This window comes from Balaenoptera musculus, chromosome 9 (genome assembly GCF_009873245.2).
Source record: "Balaenoptera musculus isolate JJ_BM4_2016_0621 chromosome 9, mBalMus1.pri.v3, whole genome shotgun sequence".
Lineage (NCBI taxonomy): Eukaryota > Metazoa > Chordata > Mammalia > Artiodactyla > Balaenopteridae > Balaenoptera > Balaenoptera musculus.
This window is the reverse complement of record NC_045793.1, coordinates 92,587,865-92,614,951: the sequence shown is the minus strand read 5'-3', so window position 1 is coordinate 92,614,951 and position 27,087 is coordinate 92,587,865. Positions and strand designations below refer to the sequence as shown.

The following is a 27,087-nucleotide window of genomic DNA, read 5'->3' as shown; positions in this document are numbered from 1 at the left end:
TCTGTTCTGAAGAACAGAATTTGTCAGCACTTCAGAAGCCTCCCTTGGGCCCCCTTTCAGTCACAATCTCCCAAAAAAATAATCACAAATCAGTTTTGCCTGTTTTTGTACATTATGTAAACTCTTATGATTGGCTTCTTTCACTCAACATGCTGGTAGGAATCTTTTACATTGTTGTGGGTAGTTGGAGGTAATTTATTCTTGTTGCTCTTGTATTCCGTGGTGTGAATGTATCACAGCTTATTTATTCATTGTAGTGTTGTTGGATTTCTGGGTAGTTTTCAGTTTTAGTCCTGTTATGACTAGTTTTGCTAATAGAAACTTTGAGAAGTCTTATTTTACATAACTGATCCCAAATCTAGGGACCCTTCAATACCAAGGAGAAATGTGATATGTGTTTTCCTGTAGAATGGCTCACCTTCTGGATTTACCTGGCTTCCTCCTCTTTGGTATAGTTGATGTATTCCTCTTTCCTTTTTATTTCCGGCACATTGGAATTTAAATATAAAGACCTGATTGAGTTAAGCATTTTCTTGTTAGGGCACATTGTAGATGACATGCACCTCATATTGCATTGTGTCAGAACACACATAATTGGTTCAACAACAGTTAGTAATGCTAAGGTTGACCACTAGATTAGGGAGATCTTTTCATTAGTCTGATCTTTTCATTGGACAATTAGGCTAGAACCATTAGCCATCAACCATTAACCTAATTGTTTCTAGAACTAGTCATTTCATTATGGTTGCAGAATGATATATTTCTAATTCTGTCATTCCTTCTGCTTTATAATTGACATTCTCCTGTAAAAGTAGAGCTTTCTTCACCAACTAAAGCTATTTGGTTACTCTCAAAGATCAATGTTGCAGGAAAAGCAGAAGAAATGCTTAATTTCTTTCTACTTAGTCACCAGTTTTCAAAGTAAAGAGTTGCTTTTTTTTTTAAAAATAGATCTTTATTGGAGTATAATTGCTTCACAGTGCTGTGTTAGTTTCTGTTGTACAACAAAGTGAATCAGCCATATGCATACCCATGTCCCCATACCCCCTCCCTCTTGAGCCTCACTCCCACCCTCCCTATCCCACCCCTTTAGGTCATCGCAAAGCTGACCTCCCTGTGCTATGCTGCTGCTTCCCACTAGCTGTCTGTTTTACATTCGGTAGTGTATATATGTCGATGCTACTCTCACTTCACCCCAGCTTCTCCCTCCCCTCCCCGTGTCCTCATGTCCATTCTCTATGTCTGTGTCTTTATTCTTGCCCTGCCATTACCTTTTCATCATTACTTTTTTTTTTTTTTTTAAGATTCCATATATATGTGTTGGCATACGTGATTTTTCTCTTTCTGACTTACTTCACTCTGTATGACAAACGCTAGGTCCGTCCACCTCTCTACAAATAACTCAATCTCGTTTCTTTTTATGGCTGAGTGATATTCCACTGTATATATGTGCCACATCTTCTTTATCCATTCATCTGTCGATGGACATTTAGGTTGGTTCCATGTCCTGGCTGTTGTAAATAGAGCTGCAGTGAACATTGTGGTACATGACTCTTTTTGAATTATGGTTTTCTCAGGGTATATGCCCAGTAGTGGGATTGCTGGGTCATATGGTAGTTCTGTTTTTAGTTTTTTAAGGAACCTCCATACTGTTCTCCATAGTGGTTGTATCAATTTACATTCCCACCAACAGTGCAAGAGGGTTCCCTTTTCACCACACCCTTTCCAGCATTTATTGTTTCTAGATTTTTTGATAATGGCCATTCTGACCGGTGCGATGTGATACCTCATTGTAGTTTTTTTTTTTTTTTTTTTTTAAGCTACAGCCAATCAAATAATCTCCTTTCTTTTTAATTTATTTATTTATTTATGGCTGTGTTGGGTCTTCATTTCTGTGCGAGGGCTTTCTCTAGTTGTGGCAAGCGGGGGCTACTCTTCATCGCGGTGCGCGGGGCTCTCACTATCACGGCCTCTCTTGTTGTGGAGCAGAGGCTCCAGACACGCAGGCTCAGTAATTGTGGCTCACGGGCCCAGCTGCCCCGTGGCATGTGGAATCTTCCCAGACCAGGGCTCAAACCCATGTCCCCTGCATTGGCAGGCAGATTCTCAACCACTGCGCCACCAGGGAAGCCCCTCATTGTAGTTTTGATTTGCATTTCTCTAATAATTAGTGATGTTGAGCATCTTTTCATGTGCCTCTTGACCATCTGTATGTCTTCTTTGGTGAAATGTCTATTTAGGTCTTCCACCCATTTTTAATTGGATTGTTTGTTTTTCTGATATTGAGCTCCATGAGCTGTTTGTATATTTTGGAGATTAATCCTTTGTCTATTGTTTCATTTGCAAATATATTCTTCCATTCTGAGGGTTCTCTTTTTGTCTTGTTTATGGTTTCCTTTGCTGTGCAAAAGCTTTGAAGTTTAATTAGGTCCCATTTGTTTACTTTTGTTTTTATTTCCATTACTCTAGGAGGTGGATCAAAAAAGATCTTGCTGTGGTTTATGTCAAAGAGTGCTCTTCCTATGTTTTCCTCTTAAGGGTTTTATAGTATCTGGTCTTACATTTAGGTCTTTAATCCATTTTGAGTTTATTTTTGTGTATGGTGTTAGGGAGTGTTCTAATTTCATTCTTTTACATGTAGCTGTCCAGTTTTCCCAGCACCACTTATTGAAGAGGCTGTCTTTTCTCCCTCGTATGTTCTTGCCTCCTTTGTCATAAATTAGGTGACCATAGGTGCATGGGTTGATCTCTGTGCTTTCTATCCTGTACCATTGATCTATATTTCTCTTTTTTGTGCGAGTACCATACTGTCTTGATTACTGTATCTTTGTAGCATAGTTTGAAGTCGGGGAGCCTGATTCCTCCAGCTCTGTTTTTCTTTGTCAAGATTGCTTTGGTTAATCGGGGTCTTTTTTGTTTCCATACGAGTTGTAAAATTTTTGTTCTAATTCTGTGAAGAATGCCATTGGAAGTTTGATAGGGATTGCATTGAATCTGTAGATTGCTTTGTGTAGTATAGTCATTTTCACAATATTGATTCTTCTAATCCAAGAACTTGGTATAATTCTCCATCTGTTTATGTCATCTTTTATTTCTTTCATCAGTGTTTTATACTTTTCTGAGTACAAGTCTTTTGTCTCCTTAGGTAGGTTTATTCCTAGGTATTTTATTCTTTTGGTTGCAGTGGTAAATGGGATTGTTTCCTTAATTTCTCTTTCTGATTTTTCATTGTTAGTGTATAGGAATGCCAGAGATTTCTGTGCATTAATTTTGTATCCTGCTACCTTACCAAATTCATTGGTTAGTTCTAGTAGTTTTCTGATGGCATCTTTAGGATTTTCTATGGTATAGTATCATGTCATCTGCAAACAGTGACAGTTTTACTTCTTCTTTTCCAGTTTGTATTCCTTTTATTTCTTTGTCTTCTCTGATTTCCATGGCTAGGACTTCCAAAATTATGTTGAATAAGAGTGGCCAGAGAGGACACTCTTGTTTCGTTCCTGATCTTAGTGGAAATGGTTTCAGTTTTTCACCATTGAGTGTGATGTTTGCTGTGGATTTGCCGTATATGGCCTTTATTATGTTGAGGTAGGTTCCCTCTGTGCCCATTTTCTGGAGAGTTTTTATCATAAATGGATGTTGAATTTTGTCAAAAGCTTTTTCTGCACCTATTGAGATGATCATATGGTTTTTATTCCTTAATTTTGTTAATATGGTGTATCACATTGATTGATTTGTGTATATTGAAGAATCCTTGCATCCCTGGGATAAATCCCACTTGATCATGGTGTGTGATCCTTTTAATATGTTGTTGGATTCTGTTTGCTAGTATTTTGTTGAGGATTTTTGCATCTGTGTTCATCAGTGATAATTGGGCAATAATTTTCTTTTTTTGTGGTGTCTTTTTCTGGTTTTGGTATCAGGGTGATGGTGGCTTCGTAGAATGAATTTTGGAGTGTTCCTCCCTGTGCAATTTTTTGGAAGAGTTTGAGAAGGATGAGTGTTAGCTCTTCTCTAAATGTTTTATAGAATTCGCCTGTGAAGCCATCTAGTCCTGGACTTTTGTTTGTTGGAAGATTTCTTTTTTTAATTAATTAATCTATTTATTTTTTTATTTTTGGCTGTGTTGGGTCTTCGTTGCTGTGCTCGGGCTTTCTCTGGTTGCAGCGAGCAGGGGCTACTCTTTCTTGCAGTGCGCAGGCTTCTCATTGCAGTGGCTTCTCTTGTGGTGGGGCACAGGCTCTAGGCGCGGGCTTCAGTACTTGTGGCTCACGGGCTCTAGGCGAGCGGGCTTCAGTATTTGTGGCACACGGGCTTAGTTGCTCCACAGTATGTGGGATCTTCCCAGACCAGGGCTCGAACCTGTGTCCCCTGCATTGGCAGGTGGATTCTTAAGCACTGCGCTACCAGGGAAGTCCCTGTTGGAAGATTTTTAATTACAGTTTCAGTTTCATTACTTGTGTGTGACAGGTCTGTTTATATTTTCTAATTCTTCCTGATTCAGTCTTGGAAAATTGTACCTTTCCAAGAATTTATCCATTTCTTTGTGGTTGTCCATTTTATTGTCATATAGTTGTTTGTAGTAGTCTCTTATAATCCTTTGTATTTCTGCGGTGTCAGTTGTGATTTCTCCTTTTTCATGTCTAATTTTATTGATTTGCATCTTCTCCCTTTTTTTCTTGATGAGTCTTGCTAAGGGTTTATCAATTTTGTTTATCTTCTCAAAGAAGATAAACAGCTCTTCGTTTTATTGATCTTTGCTATTGTTTTCTTTGTTTCTATTTCATTTATTTCTGCTCTGATCTTTATGATTTCTTTCCTTCTACTGACTTTGGGTTTTCTTTGTTCTTCTTTCTCTACTTGCTTTAGGTGTAGGGTTAGATTGTTTATTTGAGATGTTTCTTGTTTCTTGAGGTGAGATTGCATTGCTATAACCTTCCCTCTTAGAACTGTTTTGCTGCGTCCCATAGGTTTTGGGTTGTTGTGTTTTCGTTGTCATTTGTTTCTATGTATTTTTTTATGTCTTCTTTGATTTCTTCAGTGATCTCTTGGTTATTTAGTAGCGCAGTGTTTAGCCTCCATGTATTTGTGTTTTTTACAGTTTTTTTCCTGTAATTGATTTCCAGTCTCATAGCGTTGTGGTCAGAAAAGATGCTTGATACGATTTCAATTTTCTTAAATTTTCCGAGGCTTGATTTGTGACCCAAGATGTAATCTATCCTGGAGAATGTTCTGTGTGCACTTGAGAAGAAAGTGTATTCTGCCACTTCTGGGTGGAATGTTCTATAAATATCAATTAAATGTATCTGGTCTATTGTGTCATTTAAAGCTTCTGTTTCCTTATTTTCTGTTTGGATGATCTGTCCATTGGTGTTAGTGGGATGTTAAAGTCCCCTACTATTATTGTGTTACTGTCAGTTTTCCCTTTCATGGTTGTTAGCATTTGCCTTATGTATTGAGGTGCTCCTATGTTGGGTGAATAAACATTTATAATTGTTATATCTTCTTCTTGGATTGATCTCTTGATCATTATGTAGTGTCCTTCGTTATCTCTTGTAACAGTCTTTATTTTAAAGTCTGTTTTACCTGGTACGAGTATTGCTACTCCAGCTTTCTTTTGATTTCCATTTGCATGGAATGTCTTTTTCCATCCCTTCGCTCTCAGTCTGTATGTGTCCCTAGGTCTGAAGTGGGTCTCTTGTAGACAGTCTATATATGGGTCTTGTTTTTTTATCCATTCAGCCAGTCTGTGTCTTTTGGTTGGGGAATTTAATCTATGTACATTCAAGGTTATTATCGATATATATGTTCCTATTACCATTTTCTTAATTGTTTTGGGTTTGTTTTTGTGGGTCTTTTTCTTCTCTTGTGTTTCCTGCCTAGAAAAGTTTCTTTAGCATTTGTCGTAAAGCTGGTTTGGTGGAATTCTGAATTCTCTTAGCTTTTACTTCCCTGAAAAGCTTTTGATTTCCCCGTCGAATCTGAATGAGATCCTTGCTGGGTAGAATAATCTTGGTTATAGGTTTTTCTCCTTCATCACTTTAAATATATCCTGCCACTCTCTTCTGGCGTGCAGAGTTTCTGCTGAAAAATCAGCTGATAACGTTATGGGGATTCCTTTGTATGTTGTTTTTTGTTTTTCCTTTGATGCTTTTAATATTTTTTCTTTGAATTTGATTTTTGTTAGTTTGATTAGTATGTGTCTTGGTGTGTTTCTCCTAGGGTTTATCCTGTGTGGGACTCTCTGTGCTTCCTGGACTATTTCCTTTCCCACGTGAGGGAAGTTTTCCACTATAATCTCTTCAAATATTGTGTCAGACCCTTTCTTTTTCTGTTCTTCTTCTAGGACCCCTATAATTCGAATGTTGGTACATTTAGTGTTGTCCCAGAGGTCTCTGAGATTGTCTTCAATTCTTTTCATTCTTTTTTCTTTATTCTGCTCCTTGGCAGTTATTTCCACCATTTTGTCTTCCAGCTCACTTATTCGTTTTTCTGCCTTCGTTATTCTGGTATTGATTTCCTCTAGTGTATTTTTCATTTCAGTTATTGTGCTGTTCATCTCTGTTTGTTTGTTCTTTAGTTCTTGTAGATCTTTGTTAAACATTTCTTGTTATTTTCTCAGTCTGTGCCTCCATTCTATTTCTGAGATTCTGGATCATCTTTACTATCATTATCTAAATTCTTTTTCAGGTAGATTGCCTATTTCCTCTTCATTTATTTGGTCTTGTAGGTTTTTACCTTGCGTCTTCATCTGTAACATATTTTTTTGCCATCTCATTTTTTTTTTTCATTTTTTGCATGAGTGGGATTGTGTTCCTGTCTTACTGGTTGTTTGGCCTTAGACTTGCAACAGTGGAGTTTATAGGCTGTAGGGTAGAGCTGTGTCTTGGTGCTGAGATGAGGACCTCTGGGAGACCTCACTCCGATGACTATTCCCTGGGGTCTGAGGTTCTCTGTTAGTCCAGTGGTTCAGACTCGGAGCTCCCACCACAGGAGCTTCGCCCTGACCCCCGGCTCGGAAGCCAAGATCCCACAAGCCGCACGGGGCGGCAAAAAGAAAAAAAAAAAAGGAGAACAATAAAAAAGTAAAAAATAATATTAGACTAGGAAACTAACAGCTATGTTAGAAAAAATATAAAAATAAAAATATAGGTGAAACAAAAAAGAGGAGGAGGTAAAAAGGTGGAAAAGGCCTTGGCCGTGGAGGGTGGGGCCTAAGCAAGGGTGAGGTTTGGGCGGTGCGTGGGACCTATGTTTAAGACCCACAGGGCTGGAAAAGGCCCAGGGTGGGGGGACGTAGGGGGAGCTTAAGCTCAACAGAACAGAAGGGGCTTAGGTGTGCCTCCTGCCTGTGGTCTCAGAGGGCGGAGGACCCACCGGGGAGCCCAGCAGGCTTCCTGGGCTCAAGTGGACGGGGCAAACACCCTCTGCTCCTTTCCCTCTCCTCTGGTCCTGGAGGGCTCCTCCTGCCTGCCTCTCCTGTTCTGTCCCGGCCTCCCTCCTATGGCCCCAGGACCAACCCGGCCCGAAGGGGACCACTGAGGACGTAGGACCTCTGAGGGCAGAATTCCCCAGCCAGCTGGGCGGGAGAAACACTGGGCCTCCTCCACCCTGATCCAAGGCCCTGAGGGTCCCTCTAGGCGTGGGAACCCCTCCCCCCTCTCAGCCACCCCTGAGGGGCGCCGTTCCTGTCTGGCCTCCACTCCTCTTCCCGCCTCAGTCCCCCCACGTCCTACTTGTTCGCTTGGGGGTTCTTCCCATCTCCTTGGGCATTGGGGTCCCCCACCAGTGTCCGGCAGGTGCTCTAGTTGTAGGGAGATGCAAACTCTGCATCTCCCCACACCTCCATCTTCAAGAGTTGGTTTAAAAGCTGCCTCAACGGTGAGATGAATTTTTGGCATTTTTTTCTTTTTTTCTTTTTATTATCGTTATGCCCTCATAGTTTTTCATAAATTGTGTTTCTGTAATCTTTCCCCTCCTCCCTTTTTTCTAAATGCTGAATTTGTCTTAAATATGACTAGTAGGGGTCCCTTCAAGCTGATTCATGTTTCTTTTCTTTTAAAATTTGTTTAAAAACATTACATGTAGAAAATATAGGGCTTCCCTGGTGGTGCAGTGGTTAAGAATTGCCTGCCAATGCAGGGGACATGGGTTCGAGCCCTGGTCCGGGAAGATCCCACATGCTGTGGAGCAACTAAGCCTGTGCGCCACAACTATTGAGCCTGCGCTCTAGAGCCCGCGAGCCACGACTACTGAGCCCGCGTGCCACATCTACTGAAGCCCGCGTGCCTAAAGTCTGCGCTCCGCAACAAGAGAAGACATAGCAATGAGAAGCCCGTGCACCGCAATGAAGAGTAGCCCCTGCTCGCCACAACCAGAGAAAAGCCTGCACGCAGCAACGAAGACCAAACACAGCCAAAAATAAAATAAATAAAATAAATAAAAATTTGAAAAAAAAGAAAAAAGAAAATATACATACTAAAAGTATACAGCTCCGTGAATTTTCAAAAATTGAACACATCTATATAACAACCACCCAACTGGGAAACAGAATGTTACCCAAAGCACTCCAAAAACCCCTTTACGCCCCCTTCCAGTCATTATCTTTAAAAAGATTGACCAATTTTCTAGCAGTGTATATTAGTTGTACCTCTTTCTGTGTGTTATATAAATGGAATGATACAACATGTGCTCTTTTATGTCTTTTTTTTTTTTCTCCCACTCAACATTATGTTTGTGAGAACCTTCTATATTGATGGGTGTAGTTAAGGAACATTCATTCTCATTGTTATGTGTTCTATTGTATGAATATAGTACAATGTATTTATCCATTTTACTACTGATGGACATTTGGATAGTTTCCAGTTTGGGAATATTTAGGAATAGTGCTTCTCAGATGTATCTTTTGGAAAACATAAGTCTTCATTTCTTTGGGATATATACCAAAGAGGAGTAGTACTGGTTATAGAGTATGCCTGTTCTCATCTTTAGTGCATACTGCCAAATGGTTTTACAAAGTGCTTATGCCAGTTGATACTTTCACCAGAACTGTATGAGCCTCCTGGTTGTGTTATTTCCTCTCCAATGCTTTATATCATTTTTTTATTTTAGCCATTTTGTTAGATGTTTAGTGATGTTAAATTGTGGCTTTAATTTGTATTTCTCTGGTAACTATGAAGTTCAGCAACTTTCCAGTGTTTACTGACCTTTTGTATACTGCCCTCATGAAGTGCCTATTCTAGGTCTTGCTCGTTTTTCCATTGGGTTGACCAGCTTTTTCTTACTGATTTGTTGAATTTCTTTATATATGGATGTAAGTCTTTTTATATGTATTGTAACATATGTATATATATATATATATATATATATATACACGTATATATATATATATATATATATATATATATATACACATACACGTATATATGTCTGATAAATATATTCTCCCAGGCTGTGGGTTACCTTTTCACTCTTTATAATCGTTTTTGACAAGTAGATATTCTTTTTTTTTTTTTTCCTGGCCGCATTGCACAGCATGCGGAATCTTGGTTCCCTGACTAGTGATGGAACCCATGCCCCCTGCAGTGGAAGCGTGGAGTCTTAACCACTGGATCGCCAGGGAAGTCCTGATGAGTAGATATTCTTAATTTTAATATAGTGCAGTTTATAAATATTTTCCTTTATGGTTAGCACTTTGTGTCCTATTTAAGAAATCTTTGCCTGTTCTAAGATCATAAAGATATTTATCTTGTCATGATCTGTATGTGTTAAAAATAATCTTAAATCTTCACTCTTGATTTGACAAAAGCAACAAAATATCTTTTCTCTCAATATAGGAAAAAATTATTCCATATTTACTACGATTGAGACAAATTAAGGATGAAACTCTTCAGGCTGCAGTTAGAGAAATTTTGGCCTTAATTGGCTACGTGGATCCAGTGAAAGGAAGAGGAATCCGGATTCTCACAATTGATGGTGGAGGAACAAGGTAAGGCTAGAAAAAAGATTTAAAAAAAAATTTTTTTTATCGAAGTATAGTTGATATGAAATGTTGCGTTAATTTTTGTTGAAGAGCAAAGTGATTCAGTTATACACATATTCTTTTTTTATATATTCTTTTCCATTATGGTTTATCAAAGATATTGAATATAGTTCTCTGTGCTATACAGTAGGACCTTGTTGTTTATCCATTTTATATATAATAGCTTACATCTGCTAACCCCAGCCTCCCACTCCATCCACCCCCAACCCCCTCCCCCTTGGCAACTACAAGACTGTTCTGTATGTTCGTGAGTCTGTTAGAAAAAATGATTTTTTAAAACTATAGATCCTAAATATTAAAAGTAGAACTACCATATTATCCAACAATTTCACTTCTGGGTATTTATCCAGAGAAAACAAAACACTAATTTGAAAAGATATATGTACCTCTAGTTTATTGCAGCATTATTTACAATAACCGAGATATAGAAACAATCTGTGTCCACTGATGGATGAATGGATAAAGAATATGTGATGGATAAAGAATATGTGAGGGATAAGTATACACACACACACACATATAGGTACTACACACACAGGAATAATACTCAGCCATAAAAAAGAATGAAATCTTGCCATTTGCGACAGCATGGGTGGAACTTGAGGTTATTGTGCTAAGTGAAATAAGTCAGACAGGGAAAGACAAATACCATATGATTTCACTTATATGTGGAACCTAAGAAACAAAGCAAACAAAACAGGACAAAGCTCAAAGATACAGAGAACAGATTGGTGGTTTCCAGTTGGAAGGGGGATTGGAGGGTGGGCGGAATGGAGAAGAGGATCAAAAGGTACAAATTTCCAGTTATAAAATAAGTAAGTCATGCGGATGTAATGTACAATATAGTATATATATAGAGTATATAGTCAATAATATTGTATTGCAAATTTGAAAGTTGCTAAAAAACCTAAATCTTGAATGTTGTCATGTCATGACAGGAAAAAAAATTTTATGACTTATAGTGATAGATGGTTAATAGGCTTATTGGACTGATCATTTTGCAGTGTGTACAAATGTTGAATTATGTTGTACACATGAAACTAACACAATGTCATATGCAATTACACTTCAAAAAAAACTATACATCTAGTTCAGTTGTAGGAATTTTTTAAGCTGATTCAGTGTATTTATATCATTATAAAGTAAAATTTTTAAAATAAAACATGAAACATGAAATCGTTTTTCTTAATTTACTAATTTATAAATCTTAAGAACTTATTTTGAACATATACCTGAATTTCCTTTGATTTTTTTTTTTAACATCTTTATTGGAGTAAAATTGCTTTATGGTGGTGTGTTAGCTTCTGCTGTATAACAAAGTGAATCAGCTATACATATACATATATCTGCATATCTCCACCCTCTTGCGTCTCCCTCCCACCCTCCCTATCCCACCCCTCTAGGTGGTCACAAAGCACCAAGCTGATCTCCCTGTGCTATGCGGCTGCTTCCCACTAGCTGTCTATTTTACATTTGGTAGTGTATATATGTCCATTCCACTCTCTCACTTCGTCCCAGCTTACCCTTCCCACTCCCCGTGTTCTCAAGTCCATTCTCTATGTCTGCATCTTTATTCCTGTCCTGCCCCTAGGTTCTTCAGAACTTTTTTTTTTTTTTTTTAGATTCCATATAATGTGTTAGCATATGGTATTTGTTTTTCTCTTTCTGACTTATTTCACTCTGTATGACAGACTCTAGGTCCATCCACCTCACTACAAATAACTCAATTTCATTTCTTTTTATGGCTGAGTAATATTCCATTGTAAATATGTGCCACATCTTCTTTATCCATTCATCTGTCGATGGGCCCTTAGGTTGCTTCCATGTCCTGGCTATTGTAAATAGTGCTGCAGTGAACATGTGGTACATGACTCTTTGAATTATGGTTTCCTCAGGGTATATGCCCAGTAGTGGGATTGCTGGGTTGTATGGTGGTTCTATTTATAGGTTTTTAAAGAACCTCCATACTATTCTCCATAGTGGCTGTATCAATTTACATTCCCACCAGCAGTGCCAGAGGGTTCCCTTTCCTCCACACCCTCTCCAGAATTTACTGTTTGTAGACTTTTTGATGATGGCCATTCTGTCTGGTGTGCGGTGATACCTCATTATGTGTTTGATTTGCATTTCTCTAATGATTAGTGATGTTGAGCATCCTTTCATGTGTTTGTTGGCAATCTGTATATCTTCTTTGGAGAAATGTCTATTTAGGTCTTCTGCCCATTTTTGGATTGGGTTGTTTGTTTTTTTGATATTGAGCTGCATGAGATGCTTGTAAATTTTAATCCTTTGTCACTTGCTTCATTTGCAAATATTTTCTTCCATACTGAGGGTTGTCTTTTTGTCTTGTTTATGGTTTCCTTTTCTGTGCAAAAACTTTTAAGTTTCATTAGGTCCCATTTGTTTATTTTTGTTTTTATTTCCATTACTCTAGGAGGTGAGTCAAAGAAGATCTTGCTGCGGTTTATGTCAAAGAGTGTTCTTCCTGTGTTTTCCTCTAAGGGTTTTATAGTATCTGGTCTTACATTTAGGTCTTTAATCCATTTTGAGTTTATTTTTGTGTATGGTGTTAGGGAGTGTTCTAATTTCATTCTTTTACATGTAGCTGTCCAGTTTTCCCAGCACCACTTATTGAAGAGGCTGTCTTTTCTCCATTATGTATTCTTGGCTTCCTTATCAAAAATAAGGTGACCATATTTTTATTGTGGGTTTATCTCTGGGCTTTCTATCCTGTTCCGTTGATCCATATTTCTGTTTTTGTGCGAGTACCATACTGTCTTGATTACTGTAGCTTTGTAGTATAGTCTGAAGTCCAGGAGCCTGATTCCTCCAGCTCCGTTTTTTTTTCTCATTATTGCTTTGGCAGTTCGGGGTCTTTTTTGTTTCCATACAAACTGTGATGTTTCTTGTTCTAGTTCTGTGAAAAATGCCATTGGTAGTTTGATAGGGATTGCATTGAATCTGTAGATTGCTTTGGATAGTATAGTCATTTTCATGATGTTGATTCTTCCAATCCAAGAACATGGTATATCTCTCCATCTGTTTGCATCATCTTTAATTTCTTTCATCAATGTCTTATAGTTTTCCGCATACAGGTCTTTTGTCTCCTTAGGTAGGTTTATTCCTAGGTATTTTATTCTTCTTGTTGCAGTGGCAAATGGGAGTGTTCCCTTAATTTCTCTTTCAGATTTTTCATCATTAGTGTATAGGAATGCAAGAGATTTCTGTGCATTGATTTTGTATCCTGCTACTTTTCCAAATTCATTGATTATTTCTAGTAGTTTTCTGGTAGCATCTTTAGGATTCTCTATGTATAGTATCATGTCATCTGCAAACAGTGATAGGTCTACTTCATCTTTTCCGATTTGTATTCCTTTTATTTCTTTTCCTTCCCTGATTGCTGTGGCTAAAACTTCCAAAACTATGTTGAATAATAGTGGTGCGAGTGGACAACCTTGTCTTGTTCCTGATCTTAGAGGAAATGGTTTCAGTTTTTCACCATTGAGAATGATGTTGGCTGTGGGTTTGTCATATATGGCCTTTATTATGTTGAGGTAAGTTCCCTATATGCCTACTTTCTGGAGGGTTTTTATCATAAATGGGTGTTGAATTTTGTGAAAAGCTTTTTCTGCATCTATTGAGATGATCATATGGTTTTTCTCCTTCAGTTTGTTAATATGGTTTATCACATTGATTGATTTGCGTATATTGAAGAATCCTTGCATTCCTGGGATAAACCCCACTTGATCATGGTGTATGATCCTTTTAATGTGCTGTTGGATTCTGTTTGCTAGTGTTTTGTTGAGGATTTTTGCATCTATGTTCATCAGTGATATTGGCCTGTAGTTTTCTTTTTTTGTGACATCTTTGTCTGGTTTTGGTATCAGGGTGATGGTGGCCTCGTAGAATGAGTTTGGAAGTGTTCTTCCCTCTGCTGTATTTTGGAAGAGTTTGAGAAGGATAGGTGTTAGCTCTTCTGTAAATGTTTGATAGAATTCGCCTGTGAAGGCATCTGGTCCTGGTCTTTTGTTTGTTGGAAGATTTTTAATCACAGTCTCAATTTCAGTGCCTGTTTATATTTTCTATTTCTTCCTGGTTCAGTCTTGGAAGGTTGTGCTTTTCTAAGAATTTGTCCATTTCTTCCAGGTTGTCCATTTTATTGGCATGTAGTTGCTTGTAGTAATCTCTCATGATCCTTTGTATTTCTGTAGTGTCAATTGTTACTCTCCTTTTTCATTTCTAATTCTATTGATTTGAGTCTTCTCCCTTTTTTTCTTGATGAGTCTGGCTAATGGTTTATCAATTTTGTTCATCTTCTCAAAGAACCAGCTTTTAGTTTTGTTGATCTTTGGTATTGTTTCCTTCATTTCTTTTTCATTTATTTCTGATCTGATCTTTATAATTTCTTTCCTTCTGCTATCTGGGGTTTTTTTGTTCTTCTTTCTCTAATTGCTTTAGGTGTAAGGTTAGGTTGTTTGAGATGTTTCTTGTTTCTTGGGGTGGGATTGTATTGCTATAACCTTCCCTCTTAGAACTGCTTTTGCTGCATCCCATAGGTTTTGGGTTGTTGTGTTTTCATTGTCGTTTGTTTCTAAGTATTTTTTGATTTCCTCTTTGATTTCTTCAGTGATCTCTTGGTTATTTAGTAGTGTATTGTTTAGCCTCCATGTGTTTGTATTTTTTACAGATTTTTTCCTGTAATTGATATCTAGTCTTATAGCATTGTGGTTGGAAAAGATACTTGATACGATTTCAATTTTCTTAAATTAACCAAGGCTTGATTTGTGACTCAAGATATGATGTATCCTGGAGAATGTTCCATGAGCACTTGAGAAGAAAGTGTATTCTGTTGTTTTTGGAAGGAATGTCCTATAAATATCCATTAAGTCCATCTTGTTTAATGTATCATTTAAAGCTTGTGTTTCCTTATTTATTTTCATTTTGGACGATCTGTCCATTGGTGAAAGTGTGTTGTTAAAGTCCCCTACTATGATTGTGTTACTGTTGATTTCCCCTTTTATGGCTGTTAGCATTTGCCATATGTATTGAGGTGCTCCTATGTTGGGTGCATAAATATTTACAATTGTTATATCTTCTTCTTGGTTTGATCCCTTGATCATTATATAGTGTCCTTCTTTGTCTCTTGTTATAGTTTTTATTTTAAAGTCTGTTTTGTCTGACATGAAAATTGCTGCTCCAGCTTTCTTTTGATTTCCATTTGCATGGAATATCTTTCTCCATCCCCTCACTCTCAGTCTGTATGTGTCCCTAGGTCTGAAGTGGGTCTCTTGTAGACAGCATATATACAGTCTTGTTTTTGTATCCATTCAGCCAGTCTATGTCTTTTGGTTGGAGCATTTAATCCATGTACATTTAAGGTAAGTATTGATATGTATGTTCCTATTACCATTTTGTTAATTGTTTTGGGTTTGTTACTGTAGATCTCTTCCTTCTCTTGTGTTTCCTGCCTAGAGAAGTTCCTTTAGCATTTGTTGTAAAGCTGGTTTGGTGGTGCTGAATTCTCTTAGCTTTTGCTTGTCTGTAAAGGTTGTAATTTCTCTGTCGAATCTGAATGAGATCCTTGCTGGGTAGAGTAATCTTGGTGTAGGTTTTTCCCTTTCATCGCTTTAAATATGTTCTGCCACTCCCTTCTGGCTTGCAGAGTCTCTGCTGAAAGTCAGCTGTTAACCTTATGGATTCCTTTGTATGCTATTTGGTGTTTTTCGCTTGCTGCTTTTAATATTTTTTCTTTGTATTTAATTTTTGATAGTTTGATTAATATGTGTCTTGGCGTGTTTCTCCTTGGATTTATCCTGTATGGGACTCTCTGCACTTCCTGGACTTGATTGACTATTTCCTTTCCCATATTAGGGAAGTTTTCAACTATAATCTCTTCAGATATTTTCTCAGTCCCTTTCTTTTTCTCTTCTTCCTCTGGGACCCCTGTAATTCGAATGTTGGTGCATTTGATGTTATCCCAGAGGTCTCTGAGACTGTCCTCAATTCTTTTCATTCTTTTTTCTTTATTCTGCTCTACAGTAGTTATTTCCACTATTTTATCTTCCAGGTCACTTATCCGTTGTTCTGCCTCAGTTATTCTGCTATTGATTCCTTCTAGAGAGTTTTTAGTTTCATTTATTGTGTTGTTCATCGTTGTTTGTTTGCTCTTTAGTTCTTCTAGGTCCTTGTTATACGTTTCTTGTAATTTCTGCATCTATTTCCAAGATTTTGGATCATCTTTACTATCATTACTCTGAATTCTTTTTCAGGTAGACTGCCTATTTCCTCTTCATTTGTTTGGTCTGGTTTGTTTTTACCTTGCTCCTTCATCTGCTGTGTATTTCTCTGCCTTTTCATTTTGCTTAACTTTCTGCGTTTGTGGTCCCCTTTTTGCAGGCTGCAGGTTTGTAGCTCCCGTTATTTTTGGTGTCTGCCCCCAAGTGGCTAAGGTTGGTTCAGTGGGTTGTGTAGCCTTCCTGGTGGAGGGTACTGGTGCCTGTGTTCTCGTGGATGAGTCTGGGTCTTGTCTTTCTGCTGGGCAGGACCGAGTCCGGTGGTGTATTTTGGGGTGTCTGTGACCTTATTATGATTTTAGGCAGCCTCTCTGGTAATGGGTGGGGTTGTATTCCTGTCTTGTAGTTGTTTGGCATAGGGTGTCCAGCACTGTAGCTTGCTGGTTGTTGCGTGGAGGTGGGTCTTAGCGTTGAGATGGAGCTCTCTGGGAGAGCTTTCGCCGTTTGATACTACGCGAGGTCTCCAGCAGACCAATGTCCTGAACTCGGCTCTCCCACCTCAGAGGCTCAGGCCTGACACCCGGCCAGAGCACCAAGACCCTGTCAGCCACACGGATACTGTTGTCCTAAAACTAACAGACTCTCAGTTATTTCTCCAGCTAAGATGGGTTTCTTCTGGATCAGAAGAGAATTACATTTCTGGATCTATAACCATGAGGAGCCATGAGCAAATCCCTTTCCTTTGATTTTAATGTGACCTAGTATTTATATTTTAGTTTGGTCTTTTCAGACGTTTTTGGTAGTTTAGGACAGTTTATCAACCGTGATTCTCTTAAAATCTTGGCAGTGTTCTATAATATTAGCTGTCTTTTATTGTATTTATCTTACCCATATGTCAGTCAACTAGTAATAAAGTGATTGTTAGGAAAGGAGCCTATGGCAGTAACTTCCTGACTCCCTACATCTTCTCACAGATGCCAAGCTCAGAAGGAGATAATTTCACCATCAGGCTCCCTTCTTACTAATGGCAATCCATCCATGCTTCCTGTTCGGTCTTAGTTTGTCTAGTTCCTTATTTGTTCGTTAGATGCTTTGACTTCATTTCATGAACCTTTCCCCCTAAAATTTCTAGCTTGTGTTCCAGTTCCCTGCCATCTCTTCTCTTCCCTTAAGAGACAACAAGTAGAAAAACAAAAATGTATTATTGAGTAGTAATCGGTGCTATGAAGAAATGTAAAGCAAAGTAAAGGGATAGAGAGTAACAGTGCTGTTACTCTCTAAAGAGTGATCATGACTATGAGTTTTTGAAAAAATAACAGTTGAGAAGAGATCTGAAATAAGAACATGGAAGAACATTCAAATGTATGTTTAGAGTGAGGGAGCTATTAGTGAAAAGAGATTGTGATCAATAAGTAATACTTGATTTCATAGAATAGGAATTTTATTAGTCATACAGGGAGGAAATTAAAGTGAAGATATTTGGGAAAATCTAGAGGCTGGTTAGGATGAAGGTGGGGTTAGGTCAGTGATTCTCCACTGGAGGTGATTTTGCCCTCTAGAGAGTATTTGTCTGTGTCTGGAGACATTTTAATAGTGACAGTTGGGGGATTGCTACTTACATTCAGTGAGGAGAGGACAGTTGTGCTAAATATCCTCCAGTGCCTAGGACAGTCCCTACAGCAAAAGATTACCTGGCCCAAAATGTCAGTGGTGTTGCTGTTGGGAAACCTCGGTTTAGGGGACTATGAGAAAGCAGCCAGAATGGGAAATTGGTATTGAAAGGAGTAAGGTAAGAAGGCTCGTGAGAAAAGAACCCATGTCTTAACATTTCTTTTGTCTACGAGAACCTGGTAGAGTGTTAGGCATGTAGAATCAACCTAGCAATAATATTTATTTTTAAATTTGTCCTGAATTAATTTATAAATACTCCATTTTAAACTAGTTTCCTTCTGGCTTATACAAGTGAAACTGGGGAGGGAAAAAAAAAAGTATAAAGAAAAACAAACCAAACGAAACAATCATAGCTCACAATTCCAAGGTTATTTTTACTATTTTGATTTATTTCTTCAAATATTGTTTTCTGTTTGAATATATACATGTGCATGTTTTATTTCCTTTTCATAAGATAATGGAGGGCACACTGTTAGATCTGTTTTACCCAGCATGATCTTTCATTCTTCATGTCTCACATTAAAAATACATTGAATTCACAATGTATCGCCCTCATAAGCCATCTTTTCTTCTCTGACCGCTCTTCAAATCCACATTACTTCTGGCAATTTAAAAAAAAATCTGTATCTTTCATTTTCTATGAAAACGTCTTAACGATGTTTTCTAGTAACTTTGTGCTCGTGGTATCAAAGCACAATTTGACACTCTAAATTTTATTTTGTGGTGCCTGACTAATACTGTGTTCTCTGCTCCACACCTTGTATTGGGATTAGAACTTTTCATTATGTGTGTATATCCCCCAGTATTAAGGATTTTCCAGGTGTTACACACACCCTGAATTGGCCTGCACCTCCTAGGCTGTTTCATCTTTCACATTCCATCATGAAGCTACTTGCTGCCTTTGGCAAGGGTCCAGAAATGAACAAAGTCAGCACATAAATTAATACATTCTTAGTGCAAAGCCTCGTTTTGAGGTAGTTGAAAGTTTTTAAAAATGAATAAATAACAGAAAGCTTAAAAGTATGACTAGTAAAATACATGAAATGTATAGAAGCACAGGTAACCAACCACATTGGTAAGTGGAGAAACCCAGTACGTGGCACCCCAAAACTGGCGAGTGGAAGTTTGAAGGAATTTCCACAGTTGGAGTGTTTGATAAAATACTTTACATTGCCATATATTTGTTGTCTTATTTAAAGAGATACTAGTGTAAATTCAAAAGTGGTGCCATGACACAGGTTTTAATACCATTATTTAGATACTAGATTTTCAAAAGTGATCCCGAAACCTTTGTCAGTTTTAACTGATGCTGATTTATATTATTAGTTTTCATGTTAGCATATAAGCTAGGAAACCAAAGATTGTTTTATTCAATAGTTTAACTTTCCTTAAAACAAGAATTCTCATTTTTGCCTTTTATTTTTCCTACAGGGGTGTGGTTGCTCTTCAGACCCTACGAAAACTAGTTGAACTTACTCAGAAGCCAGTTCATCAACTCTTTGATTACATTTGTGGTGTAAGCACAGGTGATTGTTATTATCATGTGGCAGTGGTGCATCCCAGCAGTGCATTAAGAAAAATAACATTAAGCACTCATGTTTAAGATCCTGGTCATTTCCTGAAGTGATGGATGTTAGTTTCGTGTTTTGATGATGATAGACCTTTGATTTGCCTAATGAACTTTTTAAAATGTTTATTGGGAATAAGTTAATATTCAGAAGTAGATTTTAGCGTGCTTTTCTAATATGGTTTAAATAAGCCACAGTGACAAGTATAAATTATGAATTATCACCTTATGGTATAGTCACCTGAAGGAAAGTAGCAAAGTGATAGGTACTCAAATTGTGCTTGAACAAACAGAACATTAAGGATGGATAAGATTTTACTTTCTTTTGAAAGGTATCCCTCTGTGAGGAAATTGCTTCTTATATGCTTTTTTATCTGGTTGTTTGAAACCACACGGATAAATGTGAGAATCTGTTTTTTAAAAGCTTTTTAATATTGCTAGTCGATGTACATTTAAAATTCTAGTTTCATGCTTGTGTAGAAGAAATTGGCAGCTTCGAATATGATTGCTTCTGAATAATTTTCTAGTTTTCACTGACTCACCAACAGATAAATCTTTGTTTTGCTTTCTGTTTGTTTTGTTTTTCTATTTCTTACATCAACTCTCTCACCCATGCATCACCCCCATCCCCCAGTGTGTACATGAAGCCTCTCAGGGTACCTATAGCTATTGCTTACCTCCCAGGTAACACTCAAGGACTGTTAGCATTGCAGATCCCTGCTGTACATTTTACTATTTGGCCTGATAATTTCTCACTTTACATTAGTTTATCTTTATAGACTTTTCTATATTTTCTCATTCTTTGGAATTATAATAGTAGACCTAAAGACTACCAGCAACAAAATCAAATGATTTCTCTACATTATCTGTGTCAAGTATGACAGATATTCCCAAAGGGCACGTTAATTGATGCTCCATTGTGAAAACTAAATGAGAGCAGTTGTAGGGATAATTCAAAAGTATAAGGAATCGGTGATTCCTGTGATGTTCCACTGAACAGTGATTCCTCGAGATGATAGCAGATATGGAAAAGGTTGGGTTAAAGAAAGTTAAAACAGGTTTCTTTACAGAGAGACTTCTGAGATCTTCTAGCATGTTAAAAATGCCTTGTGACTCTCAGGATAGGAAAATAATATGTATATCCCCAATTGATATAACTATGGAAATTTTTCTTCAAGAGACCTTCACAGTGCAAGTGTTCTTGGTATTTTTTCCTGGAGCTGTTACCCTGGCCATTTCTGTTAAATTTTGGAATGGTCCTAGCAATTTAAACCTTTAAACATATCTACAAGCTAACTTCTTGCTTTGGCACCGTTGTTAGTAGGTGGGTGCTCAATGAAGAGAAATTTAAACCAGAGATTCATCTGTCGAGTAGAGTATTTGTTTATGTAATATGTACGTTTCTGCACTTATCACAGTATATCTTTTCCATTGTGTCTTCTAGCTTACTTTAACCTTAACTTATAATATAGTGCTTATAATTTTCCTTTCTTTTAACCATTTTGTATATTCTAATGTAGAAATTTTGTTTGCACATTTAGTGTTTGTTTGTTTTGGCTGCATTGGGTCTTAGTTGCGACACACGGGATCTTAGTTGCGGCATGCAGGCTCTTCATTGTGGCATGCAGGCTTCTCCCTAGTTGTGGCGTGCAGGCTCAGTAGTTGCAGTGTGCAGGCTCTCTAGTTGTGGCGCATGGTCTCTAGAGCGCACAGGCTTAGTTGGCCCGCAACATGTGGAATCTTTGTTCCCTGACCAGGGATCAAACGCATGTCCCCTACGTTGGAAGGTGGATTCTTAACCACTAGACCATCAGGGAAGTCCCTGCACATTTAGTTTTTATAAAGTTAAAAATATATATTTAGTTTAAGGGTAATGTCCTTAACCATTCAATAAAATTCAGTTTTTTAATATCTGTTCATCTTTATAGTAGCTCTTCTTGAAAGCAACTTAATTTTTTTTTTTGGCAAGTTATTTCTTGTGTTAATTAAACATTTTCTGCAAATTGATAAGCAACAATTTCTATCATATAGTTATGCCATACAATGTATTTTAAAACAAGCTGACTTTTACTAGAGTAAGACTAAGAATAATAAAATACATAAAATATTTAAAATACCTTATGATAGTGATTTCCTGTTTTTTACTTTGTTCGTAATCTTAATGTAAGCGGTGATGCTCTACAGGTCTTCGCCCCTACCACCCTCTCACTCAAAGTGTTCTTCTCCCCTTTTCCTCCTTAGTTCAGGGCTACACCAGTTAGGTACACTAGGTGGCAGTGTGTCCTATCAAGTGCAGCTAGGGTATGCAGTCAGCTGTTTAAAAAGACATCCCAGAGACCTAATTTCTTTATTTATTACATTGGTTCCCAGGACCAACCTGAAGGAGTAATCATTTTAATGAATTGGTAAGTTGTCAAATACACTGTATTCTCTGACTAAAACTAAGGAATTTATTAAGGTTAGAAAGGACATTATCTACCACGGTGTCTTAATTATATATTATTTAATTTAATGCAAAACAACACATTTTTATATATTTTTAAATTATCATCATCATCAGGGGTTAGTATTTATTGAATCCTCATTGATTACGTGTGTTATCCCAGTGTTATAAGAACATGTAAATTTTAGTTACTGTTATTATCCTTATTTTATAGATGAAAAAAATTGGGGCTCTGGGAGGTTAAGTAGTTTGTCTCAGGTGACACAGTTAAAAAGTATCAAAGCTAGAATTTTAACCAAGTCTATGACTCAGGAGATCTTATAAGTACTATAATGGCAGTGCTGATAAAAACTAAGGATTCTTTCTTTCAGGTGCTATATTAGCATTCATGTTGGGATTGTTTCATATGCCCCTGGATGAATGTGAGGAACTTTATCGAAAATTGGGATCAGATGTGTTTTCACAAAATGTCATTGTTGGAACAGTCAAAATGAGTTGGAGCCATGCATTTTATGACAGTGAAACATGGGAAAACATTCTTAAGTAAGTTGTACTTACTCTTTTTATTTTTTATTTTTTTGAGATTAATTTGTGCTTTTATTTGCCAGTGTAGCTACAGTAGCCTGCAAATTTTTTTAATCTAAAAAGTACATTTTACATCACAATCCAACCAACACACACATATATAATATGTATACATATATAAAAGTGAAACAAAAGTTTTGCCAAAAATGTCTACCCTGAGTGTTAATTCTTTTTAAGACTTTTTTTTTAACCGAGGCTGAACTGCACTGACACATCATAATCACCAAAGTCCCTAGTTCATCTTAGGGTTCACTTTATAAAGTGAATAGTGTTGCATGTTCTATGGCTTTGGACAAAAGTATGATGACATAAAATCATTATAATGTCATACAAAGTATTTTCACTGCTCATAAAGACTTCTGTACCATATGTATTCATCTCCCCTCTCCCCCCAAACTCCTGGCAACCATTGATCTTTTTATTGTCTCCATTGTTTTGCCTTTTCCAGAATGGCATATAGTTGGAATCTGTTTTTCTTTTTTCCTTGAAGAGAGGGGTTCAAAGCCTTTATGCCTATAAGAGCACTCATGGCTCACCCACACGTGGACCAGACAGGCTCTAGGTGGCAAACTCCCCCACTAAATACTGTAGCTTTCCTTCCAGTACTGAGCCCGGTCCCACTGGTCCTGCCCAGCAGCCACGTAGAGGTGCAGGGGGACACGTGTTGGGTATTTGTTCATAGGAAGGCCACAAGTTTTGTGCCCCTTGTCACAATGAACCCAGATTCCTGTCGGGTGTGTTGTAAACAAACAAGCCATTTCTTCACACCCCGTGCTCTGAGCACACCCCATGTACTTATTCTTTTCAAAAATGTCTTGATTTATATTTGAACAATGCAGAAAAATATAAAGAAGAATACTAAATTATTGATCTCACTAATTAAAGATAACCACTGTTAATATTTTGGTGAATTGTATTCTATTCACTATTTTCCTGGGTTCACATGTTTGAGATTTGCATGTAAAAGTTGCAATTGTCTTTAAAAAAATTGAGACCATATTGTATATAGGACATGTTTGCACCTGTTGTTTTTCCTTAGCATACAGTTGCCCCTAGGTATCCGTGAGGGATTGGTGCCAGGACCTCTGAGAGTACCAAAATCCACAGGTGCTCAAGGGCCTTATTTAAAATGATGTAGTAGTATTAGTCTTTCTCAAGTCATTAACAAATATTCTTCTAAAAGATTTAATAATTTTTAAACATTTTCTTCCAAAATATTACACAGCCGTTATACTCACTTTCTAAAAATATAGGCATAAAATAGAAACTTAAAATCACCCACAGTCTTGTTTAGAGCTGTAGACTTTGCAGTATGTTTTCTTCTAATTTTTTTCCCTAGACTGTGTACATTTTCATATGTTTCATATGGTGGAAATTATATTGTAGTTATAATTTTCTATCTTTTCCCCTTTTTCAACTTTATGAAAATTTCTTGACAAATTTTTAAAAGACTGCACTGCATTCTGCAGTGCCATATTTTCTTAACCATTTATATTTGGGACATTTATGTTATTTCTGATTTTTTGTGACCCTGAACAATGCTATGGTAGGAAAATTTACATTTCTGCCCACACTTCAGAATGTATCAGTAGGTCAGTTTATAAGAAGCATAATTATTGGGTCAATGTTGACGGCTTTTAAAAGTAATCATTATATAGGAAATAGAGAATATGTAAAGAAAACAGTGAAAATAGCTTATAATCCTACCAAGAACAAAAGCACTATTAACATGGTGATGTACATTTTTCTGGAATTTCTTGGAGATAAATAAGTATGTGTGTGTGTGAGGTTGTGAATGTGCATTTGTATTCATCCCCTTCACAAAATTGGGATGATAATGCACATGTAGTTTTGTATCTTGCATTTTTACTTAGCATTTTATCGTGATTGGTTTCCTATGTTGTTAAATATTTTTCGAGATAATTTTTTTTTTAATTTCTTTGGTTGCGCCGGGTCTTAGTTGTGGCAGGCGGGCTCCTTAGTTGCAGCTCTCTGGCTCCTTTACTCACGGCACATGGGCTCCTTAGTTGCAGTAGGCAGTCTCCTTAGTTGTGGCATTCAAACTCTTAGTTGCAGCATGCATGTGGGATCTAGTTCCCTGACCAGGGATCGAACCTAGGCCCCCTGCGTTGGGAGCACAGAGTCTTAACTAGTGCACCTCGAGGGAAGTCCCTTGAGATGTGTTTTAATGGTTGTTCACTATCCATTTTATGGATGTACTATTTTTTATTTAACAAATCCCCTAGTGGAAAAAGAGTATATTTCAGATATTTTTCCCGTTCAAAATAAAGTTTAGGTGGATATCTTACATCTCTACTTAAATCTCTGGTTATATATTTAACGTAAACTTCTTGAGTGCAATTTTGGGTCAGAAAGTATACATGTTTTAAGAAATCATTTTTTAGATAGATTGATAGATGTATATACCTGAACTGTTCTTCCACACAGTTGTCCCAGCTTACCCACCAACATCAGTTTGTGTTTCCATTTCATGAAATACTTATGAACACCAAACATTTTAATTTTTAGAACTTTGTCAGTTTGAGAGATTTTTAAACTGGTGTTTACAATTTGCATCACTTTGGTTATTGATGAGTTTGAACATTTTTTGTTTTTTTATTTATTTCTTTTTTGTGTGTGAATTTCAAGAGCATGATATTTGCTCATTTTCCTACCAGGGCATTGCTCACTATATTATAAATGTATTAACCGTTTGTTGATATATTGAAAATGTGCTTTTTAGTTAAAAACATTTTTTTAATGTGGAGGAGTTTGAAGTCTTCATTTGTCAGATCTGTTCCTTTAATTTTGAACTTTGCTTAATATTTAGAAAGTCTTTTCTACCTTGAAATCAGGTAAATCTTTATATTATTTTCTAGTCCTAAGGTTTAATTAAGTTTTTTTTTTTAGGTCATGATTAAGTCTCATGATTCTGTGGTTTGACTGGACATTTCTTCGGGTCTTGTCTAAACTCACTCATGGTTACTGGCAGCCAGCAGGCATCTCAGCTGAGATGGCTGGGACAGCTGGTCTCTCTTGTCCTGGGCTTCATCCCACCATGGTGGTCTCAGAGTTCCAGTTAGGGCAAGCCCCAGTGCATGAGGACTTACCAAGCCTCAGTTTAGTGGCATATTTGGTGATGTCCCATTGACCAAAGCCACTCAAACCCAGGGTCTGTGTGGAAAGGGACTGTATACAAGGGTATGGAAATCAGCAAGTGTGATTCAGTGGGGGCCTTGTTGTTATGCTTTACCATGCCCACTCCCTGGCCTTGTTTGTCATTTTTTTACTTTCATTGTTTATTGAGAACATTTTTATATTTTTTCCTGTGATAATGATTTTGTGTTATTATAGGGATGCTATTTTTTTTGATGATTATAGTAGCTTTATTCCTTTTTTTAAATTTTATTTTATTTATTTTTTTATACAGCAGGTTATTAGTCACCAATTTGATAAACATCAGTGTATACATGTCATTCCCAATCTCCCAATTCATCACACCACCACGCCCACCCCCACCACTTTCCCCCCTTGGTGTCCATACGTTTGTTCTCTACATCTGTGTCTCAGTTTCTGCCCTGCAAACCGGTTCAGCTGTACCACTTTTCTAGGTTCCACCTATATGCGTTAATATACGATATTTATTTTTCTCTTTCTGACTTAACTTCACTCTGTATGACAGTCTCTAGATCCATCCACGTCTCAACAAATGACCCAATTTCGTTTCTTATTATGGCTGATATTCCATTGTATATATGTACCACATCTTCTTTATCCATTCATCTGTTGATGGGCATTTAGGTTGCTTCCATGTCCTGGCTATTGTAAATAGTGCTGCAGTGAACATTGAGGTGCATGTGCCTTTTTGAATTATGGTTTTCTCTGCGTGTATGCCCAGTAGTGGGATTGCTCGGTCATGTGGTAATTCTATTTTTACTTTTTCAAGGAACCTCCATACTGTTCTCCATAGTGGCTGTATCAATTTACATTCCCAAAAACAGTGCAAGAGGGTTCCCTTTTCTCCAGACCTTCTCCAGCATTTGTTGTTTGTAGATTTTCTGATGATGCCCATTCTAACTGGTGTGAGGTGATACCTCATTATAGTTTTGATTTGCATTTCTCTAATAATTAGTGATGTTGAGCAGCTTTTTATGTGCTTCTTGGCCCTCTGTATGTCTTCTTTGGAGAGATCTCTATTTAGGTCTTCTGCCCATTTTTGGATTGGGATGTTGGTTTTTTTTAATATTCAGCTGCATGAGCTGTTTAGCTGTTTATATATTTTGGAGATTAATCTTTTGTCCGTTGATTCGTTTGCAAATATTTTCTCCCATTCTGAGGGTTGTATTTTCATTTTGTTTGTAGTTTCCTTTGCTGTGCAAAAGCTTTGAAGTTTCATTAGGTCCCATTTGTTTGTTTTTGTTTTTATTTCCATTACTCTAGGAGGTGGATCAAAAAAGATCTTGCTGTGATTTATGTCAAAGAGTGTTCTTCCTATGTTTTCCTCTAAGAGTTTTATAGTATCCAGTCTTACATTTAGGTCTCTAAT

The 27,087-nt window shown here is 37.3% G+C and overlaps 1 protein-coding gene and 1 non-coding gene across 5 annotated transcripts in view; one reads left to right on the top strand and one right to left on the bottom strand.

The window, feature by feature from the left end:
* Positions 1 to 27,087, top strand: part of PNPLA8 (patatin like phospholipase domain containing 8) — a 146,275-nt gene that overhangs the window by 90,415 nt on the left and 28,773 nt on the right. For all 4 annotated transcript variants that reach the window (XM_036863020.1, XM_036863019.1, XM_036863017.1 and 1 more), the window contains exons 4-6: positions 9,837 to 9,988; positions 19,378 to 19,472; positions 22,328 to 22,499. In XM_036863020.1, the coding sequence (XP_036718915.1) occupies positions 9,837 to 9,988; positions 19,378 to 19,472; positions 22,328 to 22,499 (419 nt within the window). The remainder of the gene's footprint in view (positions 1 to 9,836; positions 9,989 to 19,377; positions 19,473 to 22,327; positions 22,500 to 27,087) is intronic.
* On the bottom strand, positions 23,201 to 23,330 carry LOC118901376. Its single transcript, XR_005021351.1, has one exon. It is a non-coding gene; the product is annotated as a small nucleolar RNA SNORA11 (small nucleolar RNA).